The following is a 16624-nucleotide window of genomic DNA, read 5'->3' on the forward strand; positions in this document are numbered from 1 at the left end:
AGGTAAAAGAGAGAAAATGTTATAATAAATTAAGGATGTTGAAAGTTGTTTAGCATATAGAATATACAATATAAAATTGGCCTTTTCATCATTATACCTTGTCCGATTGGTATATCAATTCGTTTACTGTGGTAATATGGATTAATTTTATAAATTATATGGTAATGTGGATTAAATTTATGAATTTTGGATGCAGTTGAGAATTTTTTTTTAAGATTATGTTTGGATGGTTCTAATTTTATTTTTCAATATTTTTAATCTTATATGTCCAAGGAGTGGTTGACGGTTTCCAATAAGATCATGTTACATATTATTATGATTTTTAACATTTCAATTACGTTAACATCTTAAAGTTTATCAGTTATTTGTAAGTATACAAATTTATTAAAAAAATGTATTGTGGGAATGATTTAAAATTAAGTTCGGATTATTTAAGAATGGATTTTCAATTTAGTTCTCACAAAAAATTCTGTTTAATATATTTTTCTCAATTTATTGAGTCTATATGTACGTAAAATGAGGGTAACGAATGTAAATGTAAATATAGAAGTATGAAACATATGAGGGGATGAAGATTAATATTTCTTTTTACAATGGTATATAGGTGCAAATATGATATATTTGTTTTTCTTTTTTCGAATCTTGATATTGGAATGTAGACACACTAGTAAAAAATAGAGTTTTTAAATCGCGTATTATGTCTCGGTTTTTGAAGACCCGAGGCATATAAAAATGCGGTGGCAGAAATGTAATTTTGGAGATACTATATGCCTCGGTTCTTTTAAACCCGTTTTTAAAAAGGGTATACTGCACCGGTTTTTTTAAACCCGCTTTTGAAAAATAGTATACTGCACCGGTTCTTTTAAATCCGCTTTTGAAAAAGGTATACGGCACCGGTTGGAAATTAACCGAGGCCTATATTTGCCTCGTTTTAGGGTTAAAGTTCAAAACTTTTTCAGTTTCACTATTCTTCTTCCCGCAAAACCTCCCTTCCCCCCTTCCCGCAAAACCTCTCTGCTCCCTCTTCACCACTGCTTTTTGCTTCGGCCGCCACGCCACCGCACCACCGCCCCTTCGTCTCAGTTCCCCCTGCCACCGCACCACCGCCCCCGTCGTCCTTCCCGCAAAACCTCTCTTCCCGCAAAACCTCTCTGCTCGCTGTTCACCACCGCCACGCCACACCACCGCTCGCCTGTTCTTCAGCGTCGTCACTGGTCCTTGCCTCCCCGCCGTCACCACTACCAAGTCCACCACTGCCGTCGTCGCCACTGGTCCTTGCCTTCATTGTCCACCATTGCCGCCTGTTCTTCTCATCAACCACCGCCGCCTGTTCTTCTCATCGACCACCGACAACCACCGTCGCGTATTGGGGTTTGGCTGGACACTGAATCGATAAAAGTTTGAAGCTTTGGAGAGGGGAAGTATTTTTGGTGTTAGGTTTTTTTGTTTGATCTTGAACTTTTATTTTTTGCTTAAACTCTTGGTTGGTCTTGGGTGATTTTCGGTGATGAAGGGATTGAAGGGGTTGGTCTTGGGTGATTTTCGGTGATGAAGGGATTGAAGGGATGAAGGGATTTTCGGTAAAGCTTGGGCTGTTTTCTGGTGTTTTCAGGTGATGAAGGGATGAAGGGATGAAGGGATTGAACACACTTCTGCATCCCATCGCTGCTTCCCACTTCTGCTTTCCTGTGCTCCACAATGTCCAGAAAAAAAAATGCTTCCCTGTACTCCACGATGTGGCAAAAATAAAAAAAATAAAAAAAAATATTTTACTGCCTCGGTTCAGGTTTAAACTGAGACAATATAAGTCAAGATACTAACTCGGTTGTAAACCGAGGCATAAAAAGAAGACTTTTTTACCTCGTTCGTATATGCCTCGGTTTCTAAACCGGGGCCTATGACCAAAAATAACCGAGGCCATTTGTTTCTCCTGTACTAGTGATACTTTATATTATCATATTTTAGGCACCATATTGATGTCATATATAAATGTTTCCAATACTTTCCAAAGAAAACATTACTTAAAAAGAAAAATATATAAAATTCAATTCATACTTACCCTATAAGGCAAGTAAGAGGAATAGTAGGAGGATGTGCAGTAGAATTTAAAATATTATCCTCCGATACTTTTTTCAACACATTCTCTCATTTATTAAAGTTTATATGAAATATACTACTTTAGGAATAAAATCCACGTATGAATTTAATTGTATATAAAAAAAACGCGTTAGGAAAAAGAGTGACAAATTTGTTGATAAAATTTGTCGAAAGAGACACTACAAATAATAAATGCAATTATCAATTCACAGACAGTTTAATAATTAATTTAAGCATAAATTATGTATTTTAAATTCTTCATTTTGTTTAAAATATACTCCATATTTTTAAAAATAGTCATGTGTACAAATAAACATCCCTATATATATGTATATGTATAGCATTTTTAAATAGCTTTCTAATTGACAGGTAAAAAAAAACAAATATTTTAAAGATAAGAGGGAACAAAAGGCAGAAGTTACTACGCATGTCTACACCATTATCGGCCCTAAAATAATGTATTAATGACAGTTCTCTTATTTAATGTGTTACCAAAACAATAGGTGTGTCAATTGTTGTCAGAACCGTAAGTATTGATGCACTTACATAAATGCATAAATTCAAAGTTCTTAGATTTGACAATCCATTCTTCTAAGAACAGCTTTGCAAATTTTATAATTGCTGTAATCACTTTTGCAGTTGGAGCAACAATTTCTGCAATAAATTATTCCTTTATAAGTATATACATGTAAGCACGTGATTTTGTCACTGTAATGCTTCTTTCCAATATCATAAAGTTCACTGTATATACACATGCATGTGACGATATATAGTATTCTTGCTTAATCGTTGAATGTCATCCATGTCTTTTCTTTGGCAATCATCTCACACCATTTTGAAAAGTGTGAACAAGTCACAAAACTGATTTATTTTTTGGAATTGCAATAGTGCGACTTCTATAATGTGACATGCAAGTACGTACTTTAACTTTTGGACCCTTTGCATTATTTGACCCACCTTATTATAAATTCCTCCAACACATTCGTTCATTAATTAAATCAAAATCAGCCTTCATATTAAAACTCTTGAAAACACGTTCTTCTTTCAAACTTTTGTACTGTATTCAAAATAAAGAATTAAACCACTTTAAAATACATGTGTCATGTATATAAGGAGGGTGAAATGATGTTCTTATTTAAAGGAATATTTCTTCTTGTTTAGGGAACAAAGGCAAATCTTATGGACGGTTGCCCTAATAGATTTGACAAAAGCCAGCTAAAAGCTTCCTACCTAAATAAAGCTTGTGGTACTTGTAAATATAAAACATAGGAATTTGAAGCAGTGACGAAGAAGTAATCAAGATATTAGTGAATGATATCATTTTTGGCAAGTTAATTATTAGATTCGGAACTTTAATCTCTTCACGCAAGTCCCACAGCTCATGATTAAGGCCTCTGTATCATTAGACAGACATTAAATTCGGACATTTTTTTAGGTGAAATTTGAGACATTTGTTTTCTTTTTTAAAGTAAAACTCAAAATGTTTCTTGACAGAGACGGACTGGCTTTCGTAATCAACGTATACACTCTTTCCTGCTTTCCCCACTTCCTTTACGACAAAGCGATCTCATCATGATTTGTTCTCGGTACACATAAGTACATTAAATTTTAATTTCTTAACAAGTTATCCATCATGTTGAAGTTATTCTATATACAGTCTACATCCATTTCACTTGTGATTAAAAGGTTGGCGTAGTAATAATGAGCTAAAAATTATATGAAGCAAATCACGTGTAAAGTGGTACATAGGATTGAATATATAAAACTAATCATGGCAATAGTGGAAAAGCAAAACCGATACATTTCATTCATTCTAAAACGAAAAGGAAAAGCGGGATAAAGAAAAGAAAAGCAAGGAAATAGAAAAGAAAGTTGGGAACATTTTGTTTCGTTTCTCTTTTTGACGTTGTCTCATTTTCATGAGTGTCACTTTTTGCTTTTGAAAAACTTGCCATGCAAGTGTTACAATTGGCAGCGTCACTTCTGTACCAGGACCCTCCTCCCCCTTTGGATCAGTACCTTCGCTTATATAATATTATTTAATACTTAATTTATTTATTTATGAAAAAGTTAAAAGCAGCTTGAAGGCGAAGGTGAAAACACATTGATTATCGATGAATAAACTGGATTTGAAAAAATAGGTACAGAAAGCAGGAAGCTGTACACGGTCAATAGCAATGGTAATAACAATAGCAATAGCAATAGCAATAGCACTAGCATAGGTATAGTGAGAGTACGTATTCCACAGCAGATTTCAGAGAAGCTATAGCCAAAAGAACAGTGTTAATAACTGAAGGAGCCAGAGAACAACCCTCCAAGCCTTGAGCTACTCAACACAGTCAACCTTAGTAGTTACTAGTTAGTGCCATTCTTCTCTTTTTTTTTAATCTGACAAGCATTAATCCCTGCAACAAACTAAATGTAACCCTGCTTTCTTTTACAACCATTTATTACGCAATTCAAAATACTATTAACATTTCGTAAAGAATATTAATTTTAATTACTGTCAATTATCCGTCATTCTGCACAATTTATTTTTATTTTTTATTATTTAGCAGAAGGGAGAAGTGGTGTGATATTGCGATGGAAATGGTGCAGTGTTGATGTCATGGAAGATAATAGGGGGGTGTGTGTGTGTGTGCAGAAAGACAAAGAGAGAGAGAGAGGCATAGTGATAGTAGTACTAGATAGTTGAAATAATTTATTCATGATTACGCTATGATTCATTGATTGAATCCTGGGCACAGGATCTGCACCCACGTGTCACGTCAATGTCGTGGACGACAATTGAATGAATGAATGAAGGGTTTCTCTGTCAGCCGTCAGATGTGCATGCCGTATGGACAACGTCGAAAAGGACCAGTGAGCTCACGCCCTTCTTTTCACCTGTTCCGATGCGTCGTCGTTTTGTTTTTCCTTTTTTCCCTCGGTCTTTCTTCCATTCCATTGCATCGACGGGCCCCTCTCAGGCCACTAGCTCACACACGCTGCCATCCAATTTTCATGCAATCAATTTAATGTTCAGTATTGGTGTCAGAGCCCGTGCAGCTACCAAATTTAATTCATAAACACAAGAACGCAAACAAACAAAGAAACACGATTAAGAATTTATTTTCTCTTTGGCAATTATTTTCTCTTTATTTTGCTTTTTGGCAGAACGATCAGAGTGGCAGCCGATTCACTTGGTCATTTTACTGGGAAGGTGCCCAGTCCTCCTAGCTATGCGTGAGAAAAAGCAGAGATAGCAAATTAATGGAAAGAGGCTAATTGGAAAGGCCATTTTCTAGGTTTAGGTATATTGGAGAAAGTTTTTATAGGATTAATTAATGGGTGTGTGTGTGTGTGACAATATATGACGTGGTAAAAAACGCACGGTGATGGTGTTATTTATTTATAATGGAAAATGCAAGGTGGAAGTGAGTAAAAGAGAAAAAATGGATTGGATGGGGGATTGGTGGGAAGAGGCGAGATAGGTGGAAGTTGATTTGGGAGAAAAGACAAAAGAGAGAAATAAACAAAAATTGAGGATGGGTGGGTGTTAGAATAGAAGAGGACGCATAATAAGGCGAGATTCTCGCGGGAGGGAAAGGCATAATTCTGTTGCGTTTGAGGAGAAGTGGTGTTGAAATGGTTCCCACGTGACGAGAGAAGTGACATGTCAAAGAGAGTGAAAAAGAGAGAAAGAGAGAGAGAGAATATTAGGTAAATAAATAATAAGAATGTGAGTAATAAAACAGTGTTTTTGTTGTTCCTTTCAAATGGAAGGAAACAGAAACGAGAGCACAAGGAACGAGGCTAAATCATTTTGCAATCCATTGCTTTATGATTGACGCCTCTCTCACCACATGCCAATCCACCGCACTGTCGTTTTAGTATCACTCCACTTTGTTATTTCACATCTTCGGGCACTTCGGGCAGGAGAGAGACTGTTTCATGCGATGGTGACCATTCTTTCTTTGGGTAGTCCCCTCCCCCCTTTCTATTCAACCCCAGTCCAGTCTTTGTCTGCCCAGCATTCAAGCCGGGCTACTTTATTATTAATTCTCTTTTCTTCTTCTTCTTCTTCTCTCTATTATCATAAATAACAACTTCAACCTTTTTTTCTCAGCTTCATCACATCACAACAACATATTTTTAACTCTCCATCATCGGGTTTAATAATGTGTGGCCCGTTTGAAGGAAGGTTTTTTTATTTTGATTTGGTTTGGGTTAAAAATATAGGAAGGAAGGAAGGAAGGAATTAAAAAAGGAAATGGTGAGAGGGGTAGGTGGTGACGAAAGGTGTCAGCAGACAGCGTCAGTGATGACTTTATCTTTATCCCAAAGAGTCTGAACTGTGAATCATTCATTCATAATTACTTCCTTTTAATGCTTTTGGCCACAGCACGATGTGACCTTTGCTCAAACATTTTATCTCTGTTGTGCGACAACAATGACACCAATGCTTTGCCCATCTAATATATAGCAATATACTTTTTCTTCTCTCTCTCTCTCTCTATTCTCATTTTTTATCTGGACCACTGTTTCTCCCCTATAATAATAATACTATTATTGTTCTTAAGTAACACACTCACTCAAGAGAAGAGAAGCCTAAGTTCCTGAGAACACCAAGATTTGCCAAGCATTTCAGACATCCATGTCAGAGCCTCCATCCTTCAATATTCAAAATTTATTCTTTTTCTCATCTTAACATTTCTTTGCAGTCCGCACTCCCTTGTCTCTTATGCGTGTGACTAACATAACTCACCACGGTTGACTCCCATGCCAATGTTTATTAAGTCACTTACAATGGGTCCATTTTCTCTCAATAATTAAATATCACCCATTCATTACCAACAGCCCTATATATGTCTACGTCACATCCATTTATTTTAAACTCTAAGTACAATATTATAATTCACCTTCCACTACCTAACTACATCCATATCATTTTCCCCAAAATCTCCACGGAAGATATTCTTGCTGACCAAACATATTTTCAGATTCCGATTCTTCTCCTTTTATAATGTCATGTAAAAGCATGGAGTGAATAATTTAAACACTGAATATTATTCTAACAGTCAAATTCAAGTGGATGACAAAGAGTATCAAGCAAAAAATTAAAAGCCCAGATTAAGGACAAAAATATTAAAAACACCTTTCATTTTTTCAAATTACAGATTCCTGCTCTCTTTTTTTTATAGCACATAATCTTTTTTTTATTAATAAAGTTTTCTTATATGAAAGGAACCTCGGCCTCTGACACAGAATTGTTGAACAGACAGATAAACCCTGTTAGCCCAACAATCCTGGCCCAAACTTGCGTCCCTATTTAGATAGGCCCGTGTAACTGACCATAAGGGATTTGTTTGGGCCCAAATTTAGGAATAAAATAAAGACGTGTGTGTTCTGGGGAAGAAACAAAGTGCAGGAATCTTATGATTAAGACAAATGACATGGTTACACTATCCAGAAAAGGTACGTCAATATATAAAAGGAAAATAAAATATTATAAAAAAGAAATAGTCAAAAAATTAAAATTAAATCTTTTCCAAAACTAAAATGAGTCTACATAAAATATGTTAATCTTTTAAAAAATAAAATAATGCTTTTAGAAAAAAATTCCTTTTAAAAAAAAGTACATTTAAATAAATTTATCCTTAAGCTCATTTTAAGAGAAATAAAATAAAAATTATTTTTCCAAAAATTAATTTTAACTTAAAGATGAGTAATTTTTATTCTTTCTTAAAAATAATTACAAATAAATTGGTTCAGATATATCCCAAGACTTATTTGAACAAGCATATGGGAAAGAAAAACAAAAAATATTTTTGTATAAATTATTCGTAAAGTTTCTATAAATTAATTTATATATAAAAAAATAATTTTTCCCTTTTTTATCTTAAAAACTCTTACAGAAATATAGCCCAAGCCTGAATGATAAAGTAATTATGGGGTTACTAGAAGCAGCCCAAGTCCAAAAGTAGGGAGGAACCAACTACAGGAAAAAAAAAAACAAAGGGGCAGCAAGCATCCTAGTATTGTTATCTGCAATGGCAGTTGCTCCTCTTCGTCTCCGCTATCTCTTCCCAAACCACACAAACCTCAACTTCTCTCTTTTCAAACCCAATGTGTTGTCACTCACATCATTTTCCCTCTCTCCTATTTCTTCTTCTTCTTCTTCTCTTTCTCAAAAACAATATCTTCCTCTCCATTCCTGCAGGTGCTCCTCCATCGCCCCCGTCTCCACAACCACCTACGAGGTAACATCGATACCCTTTTTCTCTTTCCTCCATCAAAAGCAAAACAAAAACATCAAAATAGTTAAATTCGTTTTCTTTTCGAAAATGAAAAAAAAGGGTAGTTGACTATGTTGTCATTTGTCCGTTAATTTAGTTTATTCTTTGTCTCTCACACTTTGTCACATGCGAACTCTTCACCCAGCTTCTACCCGTCACACGTAGTTATTAGTTCATCACAAAGTAGGTATTAGTTTCGGTTTTTCTTTACAAGTATTAGAAAGTAAGTGAGTTTTAAGCCTAACTCAATTCTTGTAAGGTGAGGTATGCAGATAGAGTAAAGGAATGTGATTCTAATAATGCTGGTTATATATATGCCTTACAAGGGTTACTTCTGTTATGGTAGGAGTTCACTGACATGTCTAATGGCGGCTAATTTTGCATAGCAAGTTGTTAAGGGTAAACGAATGTGTGTCTACAATTATCAATTTATACTCATATACATGTTTCGATGACTCTAATGGTTAAATATGTTTCGCAAGTGCATGTATTTAAGAGTAAACAAGTGTGATTGTATACAATTCTGTACGTACCTGTGGTGTTAATGGTTAAATACACTTCAGAGGTTAGTTAGTGTATTAGTGTTTAACTTTATTGATATGTTTTATTGATGGTTAACTGTACCTTAAAAATGGTTAACTGTTGGGGTGGATATTAGATCGACAGTTCTGGACGGGATTTGATAGTTTTTCATGTTTTTATCATTTGAGTTTGGTTATATTTGATACTGGCCAGTTACCAAATTCAAAATGCAGTTTTCCGATGGTTCTGCAGAGGTGGAGTTAAGACTAAAAATAGGAGGTTTGGATATTCGAAGCTCCAGAGACATATCAGTTGATACACACGATACTTCATTAGCTATCAGAGTGTTGCGGCAAGGAGCTCCCATCACACTTATAGAAACTAATCCTCTTTTTGATAGGATTAAATCCTCTGAAACAATATGGTTGGTTTGTGTGTTTGGAAGTACTAAAGAAATGTTTCTAGTTTTTGCCTTAGTTGATTTTTCTGATTGGGACAGGTATATAGATGATGACGAACTTGTCGTGAACTGCAAGAAACAGGACCCGGATTTGAAATGGCCTGACATCATGGAGTCGTGGGAATCACTTGCTGCAGGATCTTCACAACTCTTGCAAGGAACATCAATATATCTTGTTGGTGATTCAACAGAAATCAACCAAAAAGTGGCTCAAGAGCTGGCAACTGGTCTAGGGTGCCATTACCATTAGTCCATCTGTGATTTTAATTATCAATATGAATCTTCTGTCCATTAAAATATAAATCTTGTTTCTAGTTTTACATAAATCAGTTATCACTTCTGGGAATATGTTTTCCAGCTGTGGATATAATAAAAATGTTAACAACTTAAGTCAGCTTTTACGGATACAAAACTATATATCAAAGGATTCACTTCAATGTTTGATGCTGTGACTTGTGTGTAACTTTCATCAATGAGTTATAAATTTTAGTGTTTGGTGTTCTTCTCAGGTACACACCACTTAGCACAAAAGAGTTACTGGAAACATATACCAAGCAGACTGTGGATTCATGTGAGCGCCATTTCTATGCCTTGCTTCTTATTCACAAAACCTTCTATTTTTTTTTCTCATGCTGCAGATTCCTGACAAACATAGTGACTTAAAGTTTCTCTATACTAGTAGTTTGATACTACTAAAAGGTACTCTGGGATCAATCTTAGAAGTGTCTTCTATGGTGTCTTACAAAATAGGATTACGTAAATTTTAGGTGCATCTCACTCTAATTGTTGAAATTAAAGGGATGTCCCGACTGTTCTTTTTAGAAGATGAACAGTCAGCATCTTTTGGAAAATGCTGATACCTGATAGTGCCAGTTTTTGTAGCTATTTTGGTCGTTATTTTCGTTGACAGAAGATGTGTTACAAAAGGAAAATACAAAATTTGTTTTTCCTACAATCTTATGATTGAAAAATCTGTGTTTATTTGAAGCTTTAGTTGCATTTAACGCATTTATATAAATCATCTTTTTCCTTTTTTTCCTCCGTTATCCTTGCTGCAGTTTATGTCTTGTTTTAATACCAGAGAATATGGAAATAAAAAGTGCATGCATCTAAGTATTTGAAGTGACTTAGATGTTATGTTTTTCGTGTATTAACAAGTGCAATGAATTCCAGGGCTGCTTGCCGAAGGCTCTGACTCAGTAGCAGAAGCAGAAAGTACTGTACTAGAAAGCATAAGTAGGTAAGTCAATGGATTCATTTCATTTGCTGGATCATTTTGTTATAGGGACCTAACAGATTTTTTGCTGCATGAGTGGTTTTCCAGTCATGCTAGGGCAGTGATTGCAACATTAGGAGGGCAACATGGTGCTTCTGGAAGAGCTAATAAATGGCAACATCTTTATGCAGGATTTACTGTCTGGTTGTCACAGACCGAAGCACTAGGTGATTGTTGATCGATCTGAGTTTTGTTTTACACATGTTATCTGTCTTCAGTGCAACCCTGTTTTGAACCTTCAAATTGGGAACCAAAAGCCTCAACTTAAAAGTCATGGAGAAACTTTTACTACTACTGAGGTTGTGGATTTAGGAGGGGAAGTTTTATAATAAAGGAAGTGTGAGATTACAATGTGTAACTCCCTATAACGTTCCCTTAATTTTTCTAAACATCTTATTTCACTGTTCATGTTGTGCCCTCCCTCTGCCTTCATTTTCTTTTGATTCCTTCCCTACACTTCCTCTGCATGTTTACTTGCATGGTTGCTTCAGCATGTTTTCAGTTAAAATGATTTGGAAAACTTGAAATGCAGATGAGGATTCTGCAAGGGAGGAGACCCACAAAAGTGTCAAAGATGGCAGAATTTCATACACAAATGCAGATGTAGTTGTTAAGCTACAAGGCTGGGATCCTGCTTATGCCAAAAGTGTAGCACAAGCATGTTTAAGTGCCCTTAAACAGTTAATCCTGTCAGACAAGAAACTTCCAGGTACTTGTAGAAGATTCGGATGTTACTTCATGGGGTGAAATGGAAAGACTGAAAATAAGGATTAGCAGTAACAGATGAGAAGAAAAAGAACAAAAATATAAGTGAAAATGACTGAGGGCATTTTCATATTACAAGTGGAAAAAGGAGATTTTCATATTGAAATAAGGAAAGCTGAAAAATTTTCATTTGCCCAAGATTGACTTTGACAGTGTCATATTGCAGGTAAAAAAAGCCTCTACATAAGATTGGGATGTCGTGGTGATTGGCCAAATGTCAAACCCCCTGGTTGGGATCCATCAAGTGAAGGTAACACAACTCTTGGCACTCATTGATGATGCTTGAAATTGGTGAGTAACATGTAATTTGTTTATACAAGTTTGTCTACCACAAAGGTAACACAAGTGATAGATTCTGTTGTTCATGCTGTTATTCTAGTCACTTTAGTTTGATAACTATGTGATGGATGGTGTAACATAATTAAGGGCTTGTTGGTTGCAAAATTGGTGATACAGCTTTTGAACTGCTGCGGACTTACTCGATTAAAGCAATTGGAAATTGATATAAAATGGAATTTTATAAAATTAAATATATTTATTAATTAATAACTTATAATGAATTACATAAATTACTTTGTTATGGAAGTAGTTAATGTCTAAAAAGGAAAATTATTAACTTAAAAATAACCATTTGATATATATAGTCTTAATTCTTATCCAATTAGATAATTAATAATTGGTTTAATATATCATTTGGTCCTTAAGGGGTTTTTGTTCAAAGTCGTCCTACGTTTTAAAAAAGTTCAGTCAGACTCCATATTTTGTGTTAAAAAATGTTCAAAATGGTCCTTTTGGTTTACGGTGTTAAAAACATAATGGTACAGTTGCCTCCGTGGCCAAAATTGAATGATGTGTAAAGTTTTTGTAATACGTGACACATATGATATATTTGAATGTGTAAATTAAAAAGAAAATATAATGACGTCAGCTAGGTTTAACGAAATGGGTTAAATCAAATTACCCTTATCTAAGAATCTTATCGCGAATTCTGGGTTTAACAATCTGGTGAAACTGGTCTTATAATTACTGTGGTGTAGTGATTCCTTGAAGGTGAAATTTGAAGAGCGTACGTACGTGAGGTAAGTGTTGCTAACCTTAGCCTACTTACTTGATGTTCTTGTTGTTGGATTTGAGGGTTAGGTTTTGAGATGAAAATAGAGGGTGGAGTGGAGGTAGAAAGTAATGGTGGAGAGGAAGTGGATGGTGGAGTGGAGGTGGACATAGATGGTGGAATGGAGGTGGAAAGTAATGGTGGAAACTAAGCCATATATCATTCATGTGTTTTTTCGTTGATATTCATTTTGGACCAAAGTACATAGTTTTAAATTGAAAATGGGACCACATTGCACATTTTTTTACTAAAGGGGAAACTACATTTAACATTACATATAAACACCTGAACGTAAAGATTGAGCTTCACCTTCACATTACATGAACACTTACACCTGAACGTAAACATTGAGCTTTAACCTAAACAGACCCACATTGTCACAATATTCACCACAATAACAACACACACAGCTCCAATTAACAATTTTATCCTTTCTCTGACAATTTCACCATCTCTTTCGTCAATCTTTTCTTCATTACACCATTTGAAAAAGTTACAGTATATCCCTCTTAAAGATTCACCTTGTTATTTACCAAATAAGCCACCAAAATTGGTTCTAACACAGCAATCTATGAACAAATAAATTCCAAATTAAGTGAGATGGGTAAGCCAGGCGTGAAGTTGTTAGTGTTGGAGCCTATCGTGATCATCGACATCGCTACATCTTTTTCAAGGCGCCTTGTTGGCCAGGAACTCCACCAACGATACCACCAGCCCTTTTTCTCAATTATTATTCAATGTTCTTCCCTCTCTTTGAATGAGTTTTTTCTGGCTATGGGTGTTTGAGGTGAAGAAGAAGACAACAATGGGGTGATGGTTGCCGAAATGTTGAGAGAGAGACGGGGTTTCTGATTTTTTGTGAATTGCAAATTGGTAATTAGGGTTTCTGATTTTGCACATGATTTTGTGAATTGTGAATTGAGATTGTGATTTTGAAAATTGCAATTGGGGCTTCTGATTTTATACATGATTTTGCACAAACCCTAATCCTTTTCTTTTACCTAATAACTTCATTTTTTTAACATTTCCATGTACCTTGCCAACTTAATTAACCTCTCCTTGCCACACAATCAAAAACTGTACACATCATTCAGTTTTCGCCACAAAGGCAATTGTACCGTTATGTTTTTAATGTCGTAAGCTAAAAGGACCATTTTGAACCATTTTTAACGAAATATAGGGTCTTATTAAACTTTTTTAAAAGGTAGGACGACTTTAAATAAAAAATCTAAAACTAGGGATCAAATTATGTATTAAACCTTAATAATTTAATATGTAAAAGTAATAAATTTCTCAATTTATTTAGTTAGAGATATTAATTAATCAGTTGAAGTTTTGAAAATTATTTGCCTTGTTGAGTGTATTTTTAGAATGTTTTATATTCTTTTATAAAATATTTTATAAAAAAGCTAGTAAATTGATATGAAATATTGTCATGACTCTTACTGTTGCTTATGGCAGACCAACTCCAAGCTGATTTTGGCTGTTCAAGGATTGGATGTCTTTTTTCCCAGTCCTATTATTATTATTATAAACAATTAAAAAAAATAAAAAATGTGTCTTTATATTGTTTGTTGAAAAAATTAATTACATCCCTTTCATGATAAAATATTTTATAATTCAGTTTAAGAAATATATATATATATATATATATATATATATATATATATATATTTAATTATTTGAAAAAAATTATATGTCCAACTTTTTTCTCTTATTATTTAAAATATAGGATTTTTGTTAACAGGCTATAAACATTCACTGTCTAGTGTGATTACGTTTTTTTTTAATTCTTTTTAGGATAAATTAATTGAAAATAAAAGGTGTATGTACAATATCGCTAAATTTCGATCAATTCATATTAATATGCAGATGAATTAACTTAAAAGAGAGATTTTTCTACCCTTTTTAAATAACCTCGATTATAACAAAATTATGTAATCGAGACTTCATGCCATTAGTTTTTTTGTAAAACATATTGCTTTGTGATAATTAAATTATTTAACTAATAAATTAAAACTAAATTTTACTTCAGACTTGAATTTATCATGTTCATTCCTAACTGGTATATTAATTTATATATTAATATGATTTAAAAAATTATTCACCCATGAATTTTGTGGAGATTTCTTTACTTTATTTAACAAAAAACGTTTTCTGATGTGTTGTATTTAATATAAATAATTTTGTTTTTGATAAACTCTTTCGTAAAAGAAACTCGACAATTTTAAAAGATTATAGTGACGAAGTTTATTTAAATTAACAAACGCAAAATAAATTTCAATTTTTATTAGACAATTTTTGTAAAATGTTCATTTCCCTGAATTAAATATCAGTATTATTATTTCATGTTATAAAATTAATGTAAATCTTGATGTATATATTTCTTGTATTTTGTTGAGAATGCTAAGTTTAATAAATATTCTTTTGTAATTTTTGTGAAAAGTATTCATTCTAATTTGTTATTTTTATCATTTCATATATTCATAAATGATACTTTTACACAACAAATTTGCACGTTCTTGTCACGTAACAATACCTCAAGTTTGGAAGTTTTGTTATTGTATGCGCAGATTTAACGAACATCCTAACTCGTTACGTGACCTTGGCAACAATTCTCTCTTCCACCACTTTACAATCTAACTAGATAATAACACTCTTCATGTTCACTATTTGTGAACCACCTATTAAATGCTAATGACTCCTTATCTTACGACTAAATGTATTTGTTTAATTTAAAATAGTTTCCAAGTACCTTCAACTGAATGATACACCCAATATAACATTCATTCAAACACACCTTAAACCTACGAGTCAACCAGCAACGACTAAAAAAGAATCTGCGAAATGATCATACTTTACTATATTTATCTTCAAGTGGAACCAAGTCTCAGAAGCCATTGCTTCCATCTGATTATTGGGTCAGAAAGATTTCCGTTCCCCATTGTCATCAATTGCATATAAAGTAATCAAGACCTAAAATAAACTTTAACACTATGGATAATAGGGTTTTCATTAGGGAGCTGGTTCAAAACTTGAATTGCCCATGCCTATGACCTCTCAAAAATGAGCCTAGCATTGCAATTGTTGCTTAAATGCAATCTCCGTACACTCTCCAATTTTTTTCTTCACATCATGCCATATGAACGGAAGCTAACCTGATTTAGGAGAATCATCAAATAAACATGAATCGTCTCCTTACAGAATCTCGTAGAATAAAACATTTTAAATGTAAAAATTCAGACACCCGGGAAAAAAAAATATTAAAATCGGTTTTCTCGAGCTTTTTCCACAAACATAGAAATAGATTATTAATCAGAGAGGATCTAGAAGAAATTTTTTATGCCACGTTCTAATAAAAGTCCTAGATAACTTAATTTTCCCTTTATAACACCTAAGAATTACCTGCGCGATAATTCCTGACTCAAATTCCCAAAGCTTCTATAAGCAATGACAACGAACTTTTGATGCGAGAAAGACTCAATCCTTACGTCACTCTTTAACACTCGAAAAGGAGTTCTCACGTCTTATTACATCATAGATTTTCATTTATAAATTTTTCGCACATAAAATGCAGTCAGAAGTACGTTTCATTAGTACGACAAGACCCATAAGCACGAGTAAGCACTGTTTTTTATTGCTAAGAAGTATGTTTGATTACTATTTCACAAAAATAAGCCAATTCCAGAAAATGTTTTAACAAGACTACACCACAAAGAGCTACAGTAACTCAAATGAGCTGGTGAGGTAATTTACCAAAAAAACAAGAACTAACAAACACACCAGCATTACTGTCTAACCAGTCAGCCAAAAAATCAGGTAGTCAAGTGATAATTATGATCTAGGAAGCTTACGATGAAATGAATAGAAGAGTGCAACGATGATCTGAAGAACAACCCTTTCAACAAAAATCTGACCTCAAGGAGTCAACTTCAACCCAACCTCAGAAGTCGTAATTTTCTTTTGAAAATAAATCCACAACTGCGTCATCAATAGATACAATTCCCAGAAAAATCAGAAGCAATGTTAAATCTTTGTATTCCAAACAGATCAACCAGCCCAAAAGCTAGGCACCTTCATTCAAGAATAAAATCAGTAACAGTCTACACCAGGCA

At 34.0% G+C, this 16624-nt stretch overlaps 1 protein-coding gene across 1 annotated transcript; it reads left to right on the forward strand.

The window, feature by feature from the left end:
* Positions 1 to 8080: 8080 nt before the first annotated feature.
* Positions 8081 to 11842, forward strand: LOC124841548 (putative inactive shikimate kinase like 2, chloroplastic). The gene is made up of 8 exons (XM_088101072.1): positions 8081 to 8339; positions 9131 to 9321; positions 9397 to 9591; positions 9867 to 9928; positions 10531 to 10597; positions 10682 to 10800; positions 11166 to 11342; positions 11565 to 11842. Exons 1-8 carry the CDS (start codon positions 8130 to 8132, stop codon positions 11672 to 11674), a joined length of 1131 nt encoding a protein of 376 aa, XP_087957198.1. The 5' UTR covers positions 8081 to 8129; the 3' UTR covers positions 11675 to 11842.
* The last annotated feature ends 4782 nt before the right edge of the window (positions 11843 to 16624 follow it).

This window comes from Vigna umbellata, chromosome 10 (genome assembly GCF_029865625.1).
Source record: "Vigna umbellata cultivar VRB3 chromosome 10, Vumbellata_1.0, whole genome shotgun sequence".
Lineage (NCBI taxonomy): Eukaryota > Viridiplantae > Streptophyta > Magnoliopsida > Fabales > Fabaceae > Vigna > Vigna umbellata.

Bases quoted from the DNA above. Each gene is read 5' to 3' on its own strand.
- LOC124841548 (XM_088101072.1), top strand. From the start codon at position 8,130: ATGGCAGTTGCTCCTCTTCGTCTCCGCTATCTCTTCCCAAACCACACA. The intron at 9,592-9,866 runs GTGCCATTACCA...TGTTCTTCTCAG, and splicing joins GAGCTGGCAACTGGTCTAGG to GTACACACCACTTAGCACAA. The intron at 10,598-10,681 runs GTAAGTCAATGG...GTGGTTTTCCAG, and splicing joins GTACTAGAAAGCATAAGTAG to TCATGCTAGGGCAGTGATTG.